At 56.5% G+C, this 18,529-nt stretch overlaps 1 protein-coding gene across 2 annotated transcripts in view; it reads right to left on the reverse strand.

The window, feature by feature from the left end:
* Positions 1-18,529, reverse strand: part of RGS3 (regulator of G protein signaling 3) — a 59,968-nt gene that overhangs the window by 40,475 nt on the left and 964 nt on the right. Inside the window, exons 3-15 of one of the 2 annotated variants that reach the window (XM_086857908.1) lie at positions 17,229-17,366; positions 14,371-14,421; positions 13,372-13,430; positions 12,697-12,791; positions 11,836-11,904; positions 11,126-11,186; positions 9,972-10,062; positions 9,400-9,467; positions 5,529-5,610; positions 4,761-4,866; positions 4,097-4,430; positions 3,688-3,727; positions 389-576 (exon numbers count right to left, since the gene is read on the reverse strand). In XM_086857908.1, coding sequence (XP_086714034.1) covers positions 389-576; positions 3,688-3,727; positions 4,097-4,430; positions 4,761-4,866; positions 5,529-5,610; positions 9,400-9,467; positions 9,972-10,062; positions 11,126-11,186; positions 11,836-11,904; positions 12,697-12,791; positions 13,372-13,430; positions 14,371-14,421; positions 17,229-17,366 — 1,382 coding nt within the window. Of the gene's footprint in view, positions 1-388; positions 577-3,687; positions 3,728-4,096; positions 4,431-4,760; positions 4,867-5,528; positions 5,611-7,780; positions 8,740-9,399; positions 9,468-9,971; positions 10,063-11,125; positions 11,187-11,835; positions 11,905-12,696; positions 12,792-13,371; positions 13,431-14,370; positions 14,422-17,228; positions 17,367-18,529 lie in introns of those variants that run through there. The other variant, XM_086857909.1, reaches the window with a different exon arrangement.

Raw genomic sequence — 18,529 nt, forward strand, 5'->3', positions numbered from 1 at the left:
GCAGGGTGGGGACAGCACAGGTTGCCCAAATTTTAGTGTGGCCACCAGCTAAAGTAAAACCCCTTTGATTGCACACACTGACAGCACAAAGCCTCAAGCAGAGCCACACTGATCTGCAATTCCAAAGTTAGCTCTGAAGGCCAAAAGCTGGGACACCTCCTCCTGACCCAAGCAAGTACCAAGGGCCAGATCTGAGAGCTGTAAAGGAGAAAAAAACCCAAGATAGAATTGCTTGGGCAGGACACAATTCCCTTTGAGACAGCCCCAGCACTGTGCCAAGCACAGCCAGCTCAAGAGGAGAGCTGAGGACGCCAGGGATCCTGCTGGGAAGGAGATCCTTGCATGGCCCCAGCCATGATCACATCCCAGCCCCCCCAGCTGCACAGACCTGCACAAAGATGGGGAACACCAGCACTTTGGGAGCCAGGGTCACGTAGGTGCCGTAGGAATGGGGGATGTGAGGCCTCACTATGGTGCAGTTCTGGTAGTTCCCATAGCTCTTCATGGTCTGCACTGTCTTCATCAGCCTGGATTTTCTCCCAGAGCCCGTGTGGGATTTCCCTTTACAGCCATTCCCTGCGTGGACAGAGGAGGCAGAAGGAAACACAGAATGAGGAGGGAGCTCCAGCTCTGCCCACTCCAGCTCAGTCCTGCTTTCCCAGGCTGGAGGAGGGCATGGAAATCCTGGGGAATTGCTGGAGCCCAGAGCACTGCCCAGGTGTCCCAGGGACTCATGAAATAACAGCAGTGATTCCATTTTTTCTAACAGGAAACAAGATGCCCCTGGGTGGTTTTGCTCCAGAGCCACTTGCTCGGTGCTGCCAGGACTTCAGTGGGTGCCAGCAGCAGCACAGACACGGCTGGGAAGGTTCAAACAGGACCCCAGGGAGGCCACAGCAAGCTCTGCTTCAGGCCAGCACATCCCACCAGGTGCTCTGCCCTCTGATCTGCCCTCCTGAGAGCACCTGCAGTGCTCTGTCCCCCTCCAGGGCCCAGCACAGGCAGGACCTGGAGCTGCTGGAGAGATCCAGAGGAGACACCAAGATGCTCCCAAGGCTGGAGCCCCTCTGGAGCCAGGCTGGGAGAGCTGGGGGGGCTCACCTGGGGAGGAGAAGCTCCAGGGAGAGCTCAGAGCCCCTGGCAGGGCCTGAAGGGGCTCCAGGAGAGCTGGAGAGGGACTTCAGCATTTTTATTCACACAAGTCCTGCCTGCTCTGGATTCTGGGTGTGGAAGTTGGCAGAGTGCAGGAATGTCATGACATGGGGCAGTGGGTTAATCACAGTTCTCAGGAGACACCAAGAGTGGAGGTGTCAGAGAAGGAGGCAGAAGTTACAAAAGCACATTCATGGCTGGGATCAATCCCTGCTGCTGCCAGAGATGGTTTTTCAGACATTGGGTGTATTTATAAAGGATGACCTCACTGTTCATGAGGCTGGCATCACATCATCCTCTGTTTTTCAGCATTACATTCTGGGGCTGGGAAAGGTCCGAGCAGCCTGACTGCTTTCCAGTCTGCCCCTTTTCCCTGAAGAGAGTTACCCTGACTCAGAGGAGGCTTTTTCCTGCACATTCCCACCTCAGCTGCTCAAGCAGAGCCCACACCACATCCTGCTGGACACCAGCAACCTGTGCTCTGCCCTAAAACTCACAGGCAGCAGATCCAACAGGAACTGTATGCTCTCTAACCAAAAATTCACACCTCCAAAAGAAACCCCACTGAAAAATCGATGCATTTCCTTCCTGACTCCTCCTGTAGCTGATGGACTGATCCAGCTTGGGGCTGCAGGCAGAGCTCTCCACTGGGATTGAACATATCCAGGTGAGGAGCTGGAGCATTCTCCTTCTCCCCCACAGGAACAGGAAGGAATTTCCCTCCTGCAGCTCCCTGGGGACCCCCAGCATCCCTCCTTCCCTCCTGCAGCCACCCCAGAGCTCCTGCTCCCACCACAGCAGCGTTTTACCCCTGCACTGCAGCTGCTGCCCAGAACCTTCCCAGGCAGAAATGAACCAAAACACTCCTGGCCATGGCCAGGGGCAGATAAGGGCTCGTCCAAAGCAAATACACAAACCTGCCCAGCATTACATATTCCATGAAGTATTAGGAAATAGCACATTTGCTCCTAGATAAAGGCAGCAGAGCCAGCCAGAGCTGGGCTGGGAAGCCAGCTCGGCTGTTTACTGCTGGCTGGAGCAGCTGCCTTTGCTGGGGGGACCCTCGTGACCTAAGAGGTTGTTTCCACCTCTAAGTGCATTAATCCTGACATTTTCCCTTTCCCTTTTTCCTGGCTGTGCTGTCAGATAACATCGAAGCGCGAGAGGCAGCTCAGCACAGAGCAGATAAGATCTGTCTGGGCTGTTCAGGGTTTGCTTTTGCTCTTATCCCTAAATCACCTGGTTTTATCAGAGGAAATTATCACCTGCACAAGTCCTGGCACAGAAACACACCCAAATGTCAGCTCCTGTGGCTGGGTGGGCAGCTCTGCGCTGCCACACCTCATCCTTGCTCAGGTTAACTGATACCTTCCCTCCCTCTGAAATTAACATTAAATAATTAAAAACAAATCCATAAAAATAAAAAAAATTGTTACGGGAAGAAGCCCAAGCCTTTCAAATCCCACCCCACTGTAAGAACAAGTCCCTGTGGTCCACCTCATCTTTTCACAGGATCCACAAACAGCAGGAAAGGGCTGCAATTATCCACGGAACAAAACATCCCCTGCAGTTGAGAATGGAAAATTCTGCTGGCTGCAGAGCTCCAGGGCTGGGAGCAGCCGAGGCACGGGGGCCTGGCACCCACAGTGCCCCCTCCTGCTCCCCAGCACTCCCCCCATGGCTCTGCCAGCCCCACACTTCTCTGGACACTGCCTCACCTTAGAGACAACACCAAGTTTTCCATCTGTGCCCTCACCAGACAGGGAATGCTGAGGGGTTCCCTCTCCTCCAAGAGCTCAGCTCTCCCAGGGATGCACAGCTCATCCTGAGGCCATCCAGACGGGCTAGGGCGCAAGCACAACCTCCCAAAGCTCCCAAATTCATGAGCACACAAGGGGTATTTCCACATGGGCCTGGATTCCTGCAGTGCCCAGCCCTGCCACCCATCTCAGCCCACTCTTCCCAGGGGCCCAGCCATCCCCAGGGAGCTCCAGACATCCCACACACACCTGTCACCAGTGTGCTTTATGTCCTGAGTTAATGCTTCAAAGGTTTTTTCAGGACAGCTGGCCCAGAGGCAGCCAGAGACTTTGCAGCAGCCCAGGGCTTCAAAATTCCTCAAATCTGGCACAAAAAGCTGCACTGATGTGAGCCACAGCCACCCTCACCCCTGCAGGGAGCCTCAGAGCAGGGAACAGCTCTCCCAGAAAAGGTTTCATGGATGAGGAGGGGAATTTATCATGGATGAGCCCACGGACACGTGGGGAACCACGATGCTCAGAGCTCTCACACCTGGTGTTCCCAGCCTGCCTGTCCTGGTGGGAAGAGCCCCCCTCACATGGGGCTCACCCCGTGCCACGCTCCCCTCTGCTTTTGGGTTTCAGCCACAGAGGGGAGATAATCCCACCCAAAACCCCTGGGCTGCTGCTCCTGCCTGAACCACGAGCCCTTTGCAGGGCTGGGGACAAGGGCTGGGTGACAAGGAATGCCAGCTGTGGTGCTCTGAGCAGCGTTCCTGGCACAGGGACAACTCACCCACAGTAGTGCCGTCCTCCTGGTACACGGGCCTCAGCAGCTGTGAGGGACAGAGGGGACACGGTCACCTGCAGGCCACCAACACTGACAACCAGCTACAAAAGTTAACATGCCAAACCCAGCCAAGCCAAGGCACTTCAGAGAGGGGGGTAAAAATAAACATTTTTGCAGTAGAAAATGAGAGCAATGACTTGCAGAGTGGTTCTTGTGCGGTGGGAACGCTCCCCACATCCTCCCCAAATTCCTGGGGTGAGCCCCGAGGGGAGGCAGCAGGGAAATGCTTCAGGAAAACAGTGAAAGCTCCACCAGGGGACAGAGGTGTGGCTTGTCAAATTGGCAAATATCTCGAGATGAGTCTGAAGCAGGGGCCAGGAGAGGCTGCAGAGCCCCTGCAGCCCCCGAGCCCTACCTGGCTGCCGGGGTTCAGAGGAGCCAGGATGATGTAGTTCTGGTCTGCAGCAGAGGGCACCCGGGACAGGGCTGGCAGGGTGCTCTGGCCCCTCTTGCCCAGCTCGGTGTACCTGTCCCAGGTGTGCAGCCCCAGCCCCTCGCTGCCATCGTAGAGGATGTGGCAGCTGCGGCGCTGCTCCACCTGCGCGGGGCCGTTCTTCTCCCGCTTGTTGGGAGGGGACTGAAGGTCGTAGGTGGATTTGCAGGAGGACCTGCGGGTCATGCCCTCGTGGGCCGGCTTCACCTGAGGCACCAGCCTCCACACCAGGAGGATGATCTCCGTGGGACAGTTCCTGCAAGAGATGGGGTGGGGAAATCAGCCCTTCCTCCCTCCAAAGCCTCTGCCCCTCTCCCGTGCTCCGAACCCTTCCATCCTTCCCTCTCCTCCAGGGAATCCTTTCCTGCATCCTTCCCTCTCCTCCAGGGAATCCTCTCCTGCATCCTTCTCTCTCCTCCAGAGAATCCTCTCCTGCATCCTTCTCTCTCCTCCAGGGAATCCTTTCCCAGCTTTGTGGATCCCTCAGAGCTTTCTCCTTCCCGCAGTCACCCAATGCTCCCACCACCCTGCCCTGGGATCCCTCAAGCCACCTCTCCCTGCCCTGGGTTTTTTGGGGGGCACCCACCGGATTTCGTGTGCCAGCTCCACACATTTCCAGTGCTCCACAGGCTGCTCGTTCAGCTGCAGCACCGTGTCGAGCTGCTGCAGACCTGCCTTCTCTGCTGGGCCACCTGAGAGGGACAAATTCAGTCACCAGCCAGGCAGGAGGCCAAGTGGGACAGGGAGGAGAAGCCCTGCAGCTTGGAGACACCCAGAGAGCTCCACAGCTTGCACCACTCACTCCCCCAAACCCCATCTGACACCCACAGCCCAAAAATGAAGTGGGGTCAGCCAGCCTGGAGCTTCATCCTGCAGCACATTCACACACAGAGCACCAGGACAGAGCCATCAGTGCTCCCCAGAGCCACTGTGGGAACTTCCAGTGTTCCTGGGCTGCAGTGGGGAGCAGAAGGGCACTCTGGAGACACCAGCCCATCCCACAGCTCCACAGCAAGAGGATCTACTCAGGGAACTGAGGATTCCTGCAGTCCTGCTCCCCTCTGACCTGTTTTCCCCCAAATGATTTCCCAACCAGACAGACAGTTCTCAGGTTGGAGAGGGAACAAAATCTCTGCAAATTACTGCAAAGCACTGCCAAAATAGTGACACAGTGCTAACCCAGTGGCCTCTGACCTCATTAGAGGCAACAGAGAATTCATTTAATGAAGTTTCTTGGAGGTACCCAGAGTCCTGCAAGGCGTGGGAGCTCCAGAATCACAACCAGCTCTGGGAAGCAGAAAAGGTGCAATAATTCATTCAAATCAAGAGGGGTGAAAGGGATCCAATCTCTTACCAGAGTCCACTGCCTGCACACGGACTGGGGAGTCGCAGCAGATCGTGAAGCCAAAGCCATCACTGCCGCGAGGGATCGTGATCTGCAGGGAGACAGCGGAGCCGCCCGTCAGCGGGACAGCAGCCACGCTGTGGGCTGATCCCCTCACTCCCACACGGCCCCACAGCCTCTGGAAATGCTGGCACATGGCATTTTAGGGGTGGGGAAGGGCTGTCACTGTGACCCCCACAAGGCTGCCCAAAAGGCGGTGCCAGTTGAAGCCAAGGGTGTCTGGAATGGCACAAAAGGAGCGTTTATTCAGCTCACACTCTGCTCCCAGCTCTTCCGAGTGCAAGGAAAGCTCTGAGAAGCTGCTGGAAAGGAAAACCTGGCAGTCTGGCCCTGACACTGACTCCTCTAAGCAAGTCACTTAAACATTTCATTTCCTGTTCATTTCTATTCTGGAGAATACAGAAATAGCAGCACTCCCCTGCCCCGGAGGGAGCTGCCAGCTCAGCATGCTCCTGTCCTCCAGAAATCCATGTGCATCACCCCCTTCCCTGGGCTGAGTGTGTTTTCCCTCTCTGAGTTTGGAGAGGGTGGATGCTGGGTTGATTTAGGCTCATTTCTCCTCCTCATTCGAGGAGCATTGAGCTTATTAATAAAAAGATGCTTATTTTTTGATGTTGGCTTCCAGCAGCAGCTCAGCGTGACAGATCCTGTAAATACCTGATTAGCCCCCAAGACATTAGTCAAGATGCTTGTTTCACTGGCAGAGAAAAGAAAATTAAAATCCAACATCTGACCTGTATTATTTTGAGAACAAATAGGCAGAAGGAAGATGAGGAATTCAGCAGAAGTTGCCAAGGAGGTGATATGGTTCCCCACTCCTTTACCACAGGAGGGCAAAGGCAGTGAGATCTCATTTCCCTATGCCTTGTCCCTGTGTGATTGCTCAGCATAAAATCAGGCTTCAAAAGAGAAACTGGCTCATCCTGGCAGGATCAAAACACAGATCCAGCCCCACTACACTGACTATTTTTCCCTCCGGAGCTTTCTGGCTTCACAAAGAGGTGGCTCTGCACCTCTGAATGAACCTCACAGCTCAGTCCAATCAGGACTTGGACCCCACAGTCCCTGTGAGCCCCTTCCAGCTCAGGATATTCCATATCCCACAATTTCATCTCCCACTCCTTCTCCCTGAGCTGGCTGACCTTGCCCCCCACCTGCCCTGTGCCTCTGAAAATCAGCTTCTCCCTGCTGATGCTCCTCAGCTCCCACCACAGGCAGTGGTTGCCCATTTTTTGCCCATTTTTTGCCCATTTTTTGCCCATTTTTTGCCCATTTTTTCTGCCATGCACAGAACTAAAGAATTGTGAGCATCTGCCGAGAGCTGGGAGGTGGGTGGGGAGGATTGCTGTACCCAAACCTTGCCAAAAAAACGCAGAGGAAATTTTGAAAATAAAGACTTGAGGAGGTCTGAGAGACAAAGCAGAGCCAGTTGTTATTCAGCCAAGGCAGAGCAGCTTTCCTGCTTGAAATGGTCACCCCAGCCCTGGCAAGAAAGGGGCAGCTGGGTTTGGAATTCTGCTGCTTCTGTAATTCCCAGTATTTGCTGTCCCCACAGCAGCTTTGGAATAATCTGGATGATGAGCTCAGGAGCACAGGGAGAAGCTGACCCTGAGCTGGGAGTCCCAATCCACACCACAGAGAGAAAATTTCTTTGGAATGCAGGAGACTGGGACCTGCACATGGAAAAGCAGCACCTGGCATCGTGCACTGGGAGAACTGGAACCAGCACAGCGAGCTGCTCCTCAGGAAACAAGTGCTGTTAGCTCCCAAAAACACTAAAATTAATTAAAAAGAGGCAGTAGCAGCCTGCTGTGCCTGCTTCTTCTCTAATAAGGGGAAATTAAGACAACACCTTGCAGCTTAACGCTGTTACCAGCAGCATGCTACCTGCAAGCTGTACAGTAAATATATTTGTTGCATTTACAGATATTTTTATATTTCAATAATTTATACAGATTTAAAAAGCACCCCCTCTCTGTCCATTTCTCCACTGCAGCAAGAGGCAGAGAGTAGCCACAGGCACCCACGTGAAGATGCTTTCCTTCTCTCCTCACTATCATTTACAGATTGTACCGATACCCAATCGATGCCTCACAAGCAGCACCCACAGAGCCCAGCCATGGCAAGAGAACCCCCAGACACTCCGAGATCTTCCCAGGGCTGGCAGCCACGCTCTGGCTGACACCAGGGGAGATACAGACCTGCCTGTACCTCCTCTCCGAGCACACCTTGCAGAGTCCATTGAAGCGGTTCATGCCTGGCAGCCCCCGCTTGCCGCCAGCCCATGAAAACCCCGCGGTTCCCGCGGCGATCCCGGACTCCTCGCAGCGCAGGAGCGTGGAAGGAGCCCCAGTCAAACTGGCATGACCGCCCATGGGAACCCAGCTCCCGAGAAGAATGGCAGGAAGCCACCTTTCACCTCCCCGGCCCCTGTGAGCGCTGTATGCCGCTTTACGATAAGCCAGAGGCTTCCTGAAAACCCTCGCTGACGAGGAAGGGAGAGAGTTTTATATTAAAATTCCTGTCAACTCTTTAGTATTCCCTAGTCCCAGCTCTGTTGATGTGGCTTTTGTTCCCGTGGCATTCTTGGAGCACTTTGTTATTGCGACGTTCTCACAAACACTTGGAGGATGTTTGAGCGGCGTTTCACAGGCACTGGCTGTGAGAGCCTCGCTCCATGAAAGACACAGCTCCACGCTCATGAAAAAAAATCAGAGGTTTGGGTTTGTAGAAGCAAAAAAAAAATCCCAAAAAAACAAAAAAAAAAACAACAAAAAAAATCAGTTTGTTTTTGAAAGCACAGACCCAGAGGATATGCACGTCCCCAAGCTTTGTGTTTGTAAAGTCACCGAGGGGGAAGCACCGAGGTCAGCTGAGCTGCATCCATGGTGGAATTTGGGAATTAAAGGCCAAGGGGAACTCTTGCATTGCCAGCAGCAGGATACCCAGCAAGGCTCAGCTGCCAGAGCTGGGAGATGGGATTCCAACAGAGAAGAAAACACCTTCCACACTCCTACAGGGGGATGAAGAAGGAGGGAAGGCTGGAGGGAGCCCACAATCCAGGTTCCTTTGCACAGTGGCTGGGGTGGCAGGGCCAGGGAGGGAGCTGAGGAGCACTCCCAGGAGAGCCACGGTGGCAGAACCATCAGAGCATTGTCCCAGGCTGCCAGGCTGGAGCTGGGAGGAGGAGCAGCCTTCCTCCCCAGCCACCACCTTTCAAGTCAGTGGCGACTGCCGGAGAGGAAGGGAGGAGAGGGGCGCTGGCTTTGTTTGTCTTGCTGAGCCCTGTGCTGTAAAACAAATAACTGCAAATGCAGCTGAGGGAAGCACAGGGCGGAATCCAGCACAGATAAATCACGGGGCCGCCCGAGCCCCGTTTCCGATGCAAACCATGTGTTTGTGTTCCCATTTCCCATCCTCGCCTCTCCTGTAAATCACCCAGGCTCCACCATGGGCCTTTCCCTTCCCACAGCGCTCGGTCCTGGAAGGAGGAGAGGAGCAGACGTGTCCAAGGAGCCGATGCCAGCCCCAGCCCCACCATCCCAGGGCTGTGCTGTGTCTTGAGTGGGAATGCACTGGAAAATCAGGAGGTCCCTGAGGCTAATGGGGGTTAGCACCCAAATCATCCCCCTCCACCAGCTGGGGCTTGACTGGGGTAACAAATTGCCTGTGGCAGCCAAGGTGTGACAGGAAGGTGACAGAGCCCCCTCACCTCAGCCTCACCCTCACTGAAACACTGTCCCTTGGCTGGTCTGGAGCCCCCTCATGCAGGCACCCACATCTTCCCAGCACCGCAGGCTCACAGCCCTGTCACACCCACCTTCAGCTGCTGCAGGGTCACAGCCTCCTGCCTCTCCTGGGCTGCGCCTTCACCTCCTGCCTTGACTTCTGAAATGATTTTTAAAAGAAGTTTTAAAAAGGGAGAAGGCCCCAGGAGTGTGACGGCACATCTGGCAATCCCACACCGCTCATGAGGCACAGACACATCCCCGACAGGCAGGGTGGCTGCACACCTGGGACACCACCTGCTGCCCCACCCTGGGCCTGCTCCTCCACACCCTGGCAGCCCTGCAGGAGGAGAAGCTCCCAAACATCCAGCACAGACCCCAGGGACAAAGAGCCACTGCAATGAGCCCCGAGTCTGAGAGGCAGGAGGCAGCGTGAGGACAAAGCCAAGCAAGAGGGACAGACGTGGCTGCAGTGTCCCCACAGAGCCCCAGAAGTGGAGGGGAGAGCAGGGACTGCTGAACCAGACACGATCTCTACCCCACAAGTTTTTGGGATGCACCACAGGACCGGGCAGTGCCCACAGGGGCAGTGGGGCTGGGGCTGCTCCACACACAGGCTCTGACACAGGAGCATCCCCTGGGATATCCCCATGGTGGGACACACCTGTGCTCTGCTTCAGCCTCCTCATGGCCACCTTCAGGTGCTTGGTCCTGCCCAGGTCCTCCCCGAGGAGGTAATACCAGCCGCTGATGTCCTGTGGGGAGGGAAGGAGCTGTGCTTGCAGGGCCAGAGCTCACCCCATTCCACCCCTCCAGGGCAGGAGCTGCCCTGGTTACACAGAGCTGCTCACACACAGACTCCTTCTCTCAGCAACAGCTAAAATTCCACCCTCCCTGCAAGGAGGGAACAAGCAATGGTGAAGGAACAAGACTGCAGGTTTTTAAAGGTATCCAGCAGTATCATGCAGCAGCCAGGGGACAGGACCTCGTCTCAGCCTTGCTGAGGTCCTGGGAGCACCACACTCTTAAAAAAGCTGCACCTCACTTGTCCAGATTGGCCTCTCCTCCACCTCTCAGGGCACTGCCACCAACAGCTCCTTTTCAGTCTCCTGCTATGAGGAAACATCCACACCTCACGTGTGTAAATCTAAAAAAACAAGGAGCATTTGGACAACGCTCTCAGGGTGGGATTGTCTGTGCAGGAGTCGGACTCAGTGCTCCCTGTGGGATATTCAGGATATTCTGTGAGCTCAGGGGATTTATTAACACTTCCCTCCAGGCATTTCGGTGCCCGAGGGAGGCAGAGCCAGCTGTACTAACTGTGCTCAGCCAGGCTGCGGCAGCAGGGACACGGCTTCTGGCCCAGAATCGCTGCAGGAGCAGCCAAAAATCCTCTGTGCCTGCCCTCTCTGCCCATCAGCACTGCTGGGATCAGGCTGAGTGTGTCCCACACACATCACAGCCCCGTGTCAGATGTGACCCATGGCAGGCTGGCCCCACGTCCTGTGCCCCCTCTGCAAACTGGGCAGGCAGAAGGTGCTGGGGACACCTCTGTGCACCCCCAGCTGCTGTCACTGTGTGCCCCTGAAGAAGGCAGTGACATCCCCTGTGCCAGGATCCCTCCTCTGACAGCCTCCCCACCCATCTCCAGCAACCACTCCAGTCCCACACTGGCCATCCATACTGGGAATGGGAGCACAGAACTCCCCAGGCACCTTCTCCCACAGGAGGAAAAGCCTGTTTCATCCACCCACCGAGCCCAGAGAGCCCAGAGAGGCACACCCCAGCCCCACACCCTGCCCTGGGACACAGAGGTACCTTGTCCAGGGACAGGAGGGACTTCACACCGAAGCTCATGCAGCCGATCAGTTCACTCTGCCTGCAGGAAAAGCACAGTTCAGGGACTGTCAGCACACGCCTGCTGAAGCACCAGATCCCCCCTGGCACCCCTTTTCAGGGAGCCCCCAACCATCCCTGCCCAGGCAGTGCCCAGGTCGTGCCCCTGCTCCGTGGTTTGAGCAGTGTAAGCATGAGGCTCAGCTGCAGCAGGGCAAGGAGGAGCTGGGCTGAAGCACCCTGGCCACCTCCAGCTGGCAGGAGCTCGGCCAAGGAGGCAGCTGGCACTTGCCTGGGCTGGCAGCACAGCCTGCAAGGTGCCAGGCCCCTTGGTGCCACTCACTGCACTGTCCCCAGAGCGAGGGGAGGTCACAGCCCACTCCAGCCTGGCTTTGGTCAGCAGAGCAGCTGCAGGGCTTTAAATGCTGGCCCAGCTGATGGCTCCCAAGCAGCAGTGATGGCAACAGAGTGCCAAGGGCAGGGTTTCCTGCCCATGGTGCTCACCAGCACTGGCTGCCCATGGGTGTGACCCAGCTGGGACATCCCTGGCCCTGGCGCAGAGCAGCGCTGAGGTCAGGGCCATCCCTTGGGACCTGGGGCCCTGGAGGAGCTCACGTGGGGTGACCAGGGCAGGGGACAGAGTCTCTGCCACAACAGCCCCATCTGAAAAGGATCCTATGCCAGCCCCTTACCTGGAATTCCTCTCTCTGTTCCAGACTGTGACCAGGAGACGCTTCTGCTCATCCTCATCTTGCACTGGGCTGCAACAAGAAGAGGGCACAGCCCATCAGCCTCCCCAGGAGCGCTCAGCAAGGGCTGCCCTCACAGCCACAGACTCCTCAGCCTCCTCACAGCCAGGTCTTCTCCTCCAGTCTCTGCACAGAGCACTGCAGCACCTCCCCAAAGAGCAATCTGCTCATTTCCTGGCAGACACCTGCAAGGGGATGTGACCTCTCCTGGGCAGTTTCGGGGGGGAACAATCTCACATCCAGCACCAAAGGGTAAATGCAAGGAACAAGCACAGTTCATGCTCTGAAACCACCACCCTGTGCCAAATCAAACGCTGCACAGGTCAGAGGGCTGGCCCAGCCTCTGTCACCAGCAGTGACAAACTCTACCCAAACACTAAGTCATGCAGCTCCTTTCCCATGCAGAGACATGCTGGAGCTGTAGGAAACCCTTTTACCTTCCTCATTCACTCTACTGCAGGTGCCAGGTCTAAGAACAGGAGTGTGTTTGTCCAACTCCTGCCCAGCAAGAAAGTCTGAGCATGCAGGAGCAGCACTGCCATGCTGTGTGTGCTGACAGCTCTGCAGAGCTCTGCCCAAAAGTTCAGGGCACTTCAGCTACAAAAACCAGCAGAATAATGTCTGTCACTCCTCATCTCAGCAGCAGAGCTGCTCAGGCGTGCTGAGTGTTTATTAGAGATCACAAAGCAAAAGCAAACACGGGGTCTTGGCGTGGGGAGGGAGCCCTGGGACAGCAGCACGGGGTCCCCACTGCTCTGGGTGAGCTGCTGAGGGATGGCCCAGAGCTGATTCTGCCATACTCACAACACAAAGTGCTGGTGGAACACGGGATTTTTGCTGTCTGGCACAGTCTTCGTCTTTTGCCTGCACTTCCAGTCAGCATCTGGCACAATGGACATCTTTGGGAGGAAAACAAAGCGTGTTAACATGCCCAGAGCACGGCCCCAGCTGCTGTGGCAGGAGACTGGCACAGGCACTTGTACGGATGGTGAAGCCCACAGATCCTGCTGAGCCCAGCTAGCGGGTGGCTGGGATCACTTCACCCTTCTGCCTGCCAGGTTCTGCATTACAAAACTGCTTGGGGCAGGGAGGGAGGGAAAAGAGCAGAAGAATGGAGGAGCTGGGGTCTGAGTCTCACCCCTCTGCGGGGAGCTGCTCCCTGCACTGTGAACATCCCAGCAGCAGAGCCACCAGCAAACATCCCCAGCAGGTTTTGGGCACCCTCTGCCGTGTTCTGGCAATGCAAGGTTGACACAGACCTCAGCAGGGTCCTGTCCTCCCCTTTTCTACCTCCTGCAGGCGCTGCCAACAAAACCCGTGAGCTGTTCAGCTCCCTGCATGCTGGGGATGCTCTTCCAGAGCAGGATGGAGAAAAAAGGGGAAGGGACAGACAGCACAGAGCAAGCTTGGAGGAGCCAACCACAAAATTCTCCCCAAAAAAGCACAAAGCTCCCTGAGCAAAGCCCTAGGAGAACCCACCTTCACATAGGAGTCACACGCACGGCACTCTGTTCCCATCAGACCTTTTGCTTCCATGACTGGAAAGGAAACGAAATGGTCACATCCCAAAACATCAGGGAAGGCATCTTCCTACCCCCACACTGCCCTGCCCCACAGGGTGATCCCTCCTGGTGGGGCAGAACCCTCTGGGCACCCTCAGACAGGGCCAAGGGTTGGCTGTACTTTCCCTTTAACACACCCCTGCTATAAATACAGGCTGGGGGGGAGGCTGAGGATGCAGTTCAGCATCCTCATGGTAAATTGCATTTCCTCTGCCTGACTTCCCCCAGCCTCGCTTTCCCTTCCCTGCAGACAAATGTATCATCCAGTTAAAGAGCAGCAGCCACATCCTGACACTGCCCTGACGCTGCTGGGACAAGGGATGTGCCAGGGACGTGCCAGGGATGTGACAGGGATGTGACAGGGCAGTGCCAGGGATGTGCCAGGGATGTGCCAGGGATGTGCCAGGGATGTGCCAGGGATGTGACAGGGCAGTGCCAGGGATGTGCCAGGGATGTGACAGGGCAGTGCCAGGGATGTGCCAGGGATGTGCCAGGGATGTGACAGGAATGTGACAGGAATGTGCCAGGGATGTACCAGGGATGTGCCAGGGATGTGCCAGGGATGTGACAGGGATGTGCCAGGGCAGTGCCAGGGATGTGACAGGGATGTGCCAGGGATGTGCCAGGGCAGTGCCAGGGATGTGCCAGGGATGTGCCAGGGATGTGCCAGGGATGTGCCAGGGATGTGACAGGGATGTGACAGGGCAGTGCCAGGGCAGTCCCAGGTAAATTCTCCACAGGGGTGCAAACACAGTGTTCACCCTGAAATGAAGGTCTCTGGAAATTTCAGTTTGGTCTCTTAACCAGAGCTGTTGCCAACAGCAGCCACGAAGCTCTGAAGGGATTCAAGGAAGAGCAGAGAGGTGCTGTCCCCCCCAGCAGCCCAGAGTTTGGGGTGCCCCAGGGACACACTCACCGTGCAGCACCAGCGTCCGGCCCCGCACCTCGATGGACAGCTTCAGCTGGCCTGGGGACAGGAGAGGACAGGAGAGGACAGGCTGAGGGACTCTCCCATCCCTGAGCTGCGAGGCCAGACACATCCTGCCTTCCCAGCCAGGCAGGGAGCTGAGGAGAGCCACCCCAGCTCACAGAGGCTCAGGCTGGAGATCAGCACTGGAAACTGTGCAGGAGGGAGAGCTTGGCAGAGCCAAGGTGTGCCCATGGGACCCAGGGCAGCACCAGTGCTCTGCCAGCCTGCTCACACCCATTCCCTCGCTTTTCCATGCACTGGCAGCTCTGCATCAGCCCAAAAATTGCCCCACAAGGCTCAGACTGACGCGGAGGCTCAGCCCGTGGTGTTTGTCAGGGCTGGGTGTGATGGTTAAGGGGTGCAGGGTGAGCTGCCTCCCCTCTGAATGTCCTCCCAAAAGGTTTCCTGGGATCTGAGCCTGCCAGCCTCAATGGGATGGGCACATTTTGATGGCAATGAAAGGTCTCTCATCATGTAACTGTTCTGGATCAACCCAAAACAAAACATTTCCCAACACCCCTGGAGAATCCAAGGGCTGAAACCATCACTGCTACAATGCTCCCCTTAGTCCAAAGCAAAAGATTCCATTTTCACTTCTTCCCCAGTTTACAAAACACCACAAACAAGTGAGTAAACATCATTTACAGGCAAGTAAACATAATGTACAGACATATAAACACCTTGCAAGTTAAAACCCAACATCTCATTTTGCCAAAGACACACCCAAGGGCTCGGGCTTGCCTGGGAGGCGATATCTGATGGGATTGTTTAACCTGAAACAATTCAGAGAACACATTTTTCTCTCAAAAAAAAAATAAATAAAAGTCCAACCTCTGAGCAGCTGATGTGTGTGTGGGCACGTGGAAATGGGGAAATGGTGTCTGTGTGCATTTGTACCAGTGCAAGGTGAGAGAGTAAAGACAGGAGCAGGGTGGGATGAGTCAGGACAGCTCTGGCACTGGTTTGAAGAGAAGATGCTGTCCCCCGGGTTCATCCTCCCACTGCAGGCTTTGGGCACAAGGTGGGAACCCCTCTGCTATCTGCAGATCTCTGAGGCTGTGCAAACCCACTGCCTGCTCTGCTGTCAGCCACAGCAGATGTTTCAGCACGAGGGGAAACTGCCCTGGTGCAGCCAAGCATGAGAGACAGGGAGTGAGGGGAGAGGGGAAGGAGAAGTCTTTGTGCTGGGTGATTTGGGGAGATGCCAGTCTGGGGACGGTCCTGCCTTAGGAGATGCCAGGGGCTGCCATCTCCCCACCTCAACCCAAGTGCAGAGGGTCAGAGAAAGCTTTTCCCCTGGGTTTCTCTCCTGATACATCCCCAACAAGAACTGAGGGAAACAAGCCCAGCAGAGAGGCCCCAGCACGTCTTGTCCAGGTTCTCTCTGTTAAATAAAGGATAATAGAAATTAAAATAAATGCAGAAGGGCAGAGAGAGAGCCCACATGCAGCTCCTGGGTTAGCATCTCACTGCTGCCCAGCCATCACACACCACCAGTGGCCAGGACACCCACCAGCCATCCAAATTCACCCGGGGCTCTCATCCAAACCCGCAGAGCCCCTCAAACCCACGCTGCCCACCTGGGGCAGCCACAGAAAGATCCCCAGGCAGCAAAAAGGAGATCTGGGTTCTGCCCTAGAGGAGGCACAGCCCTGCCCCAGCTCGTGTCCATCCCGGGGGCAGAAGGAGCCGGGCATGGGGCACCTGGAGAGCGATTCCCACCCCATGGCTGAGCTGGGGCTCAGGGCGCTCTGCGGCAGGAGCTGCTGCCCGGCTCTGATCCCTTCCAGGAGCTGCTGCCCGGCTCTGATCCCTTCCAGGAGCTGCTGCCCGGCTCTGATCCCTTCCAGGAGCTGCTGCCCGGCTCTGATCCCTTCCAGGAGCTGCTGCCTGGTTCTGATCCCTTCCAGGAGCTGCTGCCCTGTTCTGATCCCTTCCAGGAGCTGCTGCCCGGCTCTGATCCCTTCCAGGAGCTGCTGCCCGGCTCTGATCCCTTCCAGGAGCTGCTGCCCGGCCCCGATTCCTTCCAGGAGCTGCTGCCCTGTTCTGATCCCTTCCCAGATCAGCTCCCCGGCCCCGATTCCTTCCAGGCTCAGCTCTCCGGGCGCTCCCCAGTGCCATGGGGACAGTGCCATGGGGACAGTGCCATGGGGACAGTGCCATGGCGGGGACAGTGCCATGGTGGGGACAGTGCCATGGGGACAGTGCCATGGTGGGGACAGTGCCATGGTGGGGACAGTGCCATGGGGACAGTGCCATGGTGGGGACAGTGCCATGGTGGGGACAGTGCCATGGGGACAGGGCCATGGGGACAGTGCCATGGTGTGGGGACAGTGCCATGGGGACAGTGCAATGGTGGGGACAGTGCCATGGTGGGGACAGTGCCATGGGGACAGTGCCATGGTGTGGGGACAGTGCCATGGGGACAGTGCCATGGTGGGGGACAGTGCCATGGGGACAGTGCAATGGTGGGGACAGTGCCATGGTGGGGACAGTGCCATGGGGACAGTGCCATGGTGGGGACAGTGCCATGGGGACAGTGCCATGGAGGGGACAGTGCCCACCCTGCAGACCCCAGAGAGGTCCTCACCGGAGGCACCAGAGCTGAGCAGCAGCTCCGCAGGCTGTGGAGGAATGATGGAGAAGGTTTTCGGGGGGTTAAAGCCTCTCTCCAAAGGCTGGGCTGCCCCAGAACTCTCCGGGATGATAAAGAACAAGATCTGCTGGACACACACCCCCTCCACACTGCCCTGGCCAGGGCTGAGCCCCGCAGCCCCCGAGCCCCTCCCGCACCCCCGGCTCACCTTTCCCTTTCACCCGGGCACGGCTGATCCTCCTCCTGCACCCCGGGGCTCGCCCCCGGCCCCCCGATTGTCCAGCCCGGTGTGACCCCCTGGTCACTGCTGGCAGGAGCTCCAGCACCGGGGCACGCTGCCCTGTCCCTGCCAGGGAAAACAGGAGATGAGAGAGGGACACCGGGGACACCACAGGCTCTGCTGGACCCCCTCTTTTACCTGCCAAGGGGGTTTGTCTCCACCTTGCCCCTCCCTGTGAGCACAGAGAGAGGAGCGATGGCAACTGACCCGAGTGGGTGTCACAGCAGGAGACAGACCCTGGTTCAGAGGGACTCACCCCTGGCAGGAGCCCCAGCTGCAGCCGTGGCCCTTCCCAACCCACACACCAAGTGAGACTCTGCTCAGCACACTTTATTTAAAAGAGATGACCAGTCCTGCCAGGGCTTTGTTAATCTGTAAGCAGCTGTCCAGGACCCTGGAGATGCTGCCCTGAACTGGGTGTTCATGAAAGGTCTAGAATCACAGAATGGTCTGGGTTGGAAGAGACCTTAAAGACCATCCAGTTCCATGCCTGATTCAATTTTGTTGAAGAATATTCCAAGATATTCTCCCATCCTGCCCACAGGGAGGGTCTGGGGGTGCCTCATCATCCCAGCCCTGGGGTCTGCAGAGAAACCTCACAATGGCTCAAGCTCCCTCTCTCATGGATGTGTTTATAATGCAGATGGAGAGGCCCTGGGGTCACAGCTGGTGCTGCTGTCACCTCCTGCACAGGAGGGTTGAGGAACAGCCCTGCCACGGTCCCCCTCCGTCCCTGGCCACGTGCCCCAGCAGCTCTGCTGATGCCAGAGCCCCACAGACACAGGAAAATGATGCCAAAGCTGTCCTGGACAAGCAGGAACCAGCACACAGGATCACTGCTCAGGGATCCAGGGTCACTTCTAAAGCACTTTCAGAATAATCAAAAACTCTCCTTCATTTGTTCAGCTGGATCCATTTGCTGACATTCCCGGTGATCTCCATCTGCCACCCAACAAAATTAAAGCTTTATTTGCCCCTGGGAAAAACCAAACCGATCTGGGATTGCCTTTTTCACTGCACCTCAGCTCAGCCCACAGGACAGACAACACCAAGCAGCCTTCTGAGCAAGCAGCAAACAATTCCCTCCACAATCCCAGGTATCCTGACCCTCTGGAATGGGAGCAGAGGTGGTACCTGCCCAGCCTTGCTGTGTCCTGGTCCCCAGCACGGCACAGCACCCCATGCTTTGTGTGGCTCCTCTCAGCAGCTCTCCCAGCACACAGAGGTGT

The sequence above is a fragment of the Cyanistes caeruleus genome, chromosome 20 (genome assembly GCF_971803275.1).
Source record: "Cyanistes caeruleus chromosome 20, bCyaCae1.hap1.1, whole genome shotgun sequence".
NCBI classification, from domain to species: Eukaryota; Metazoa; Chordata; class Aves; order Passeriformes; family Paridae; genus Cyanistes; species Cyanistes caeruleus.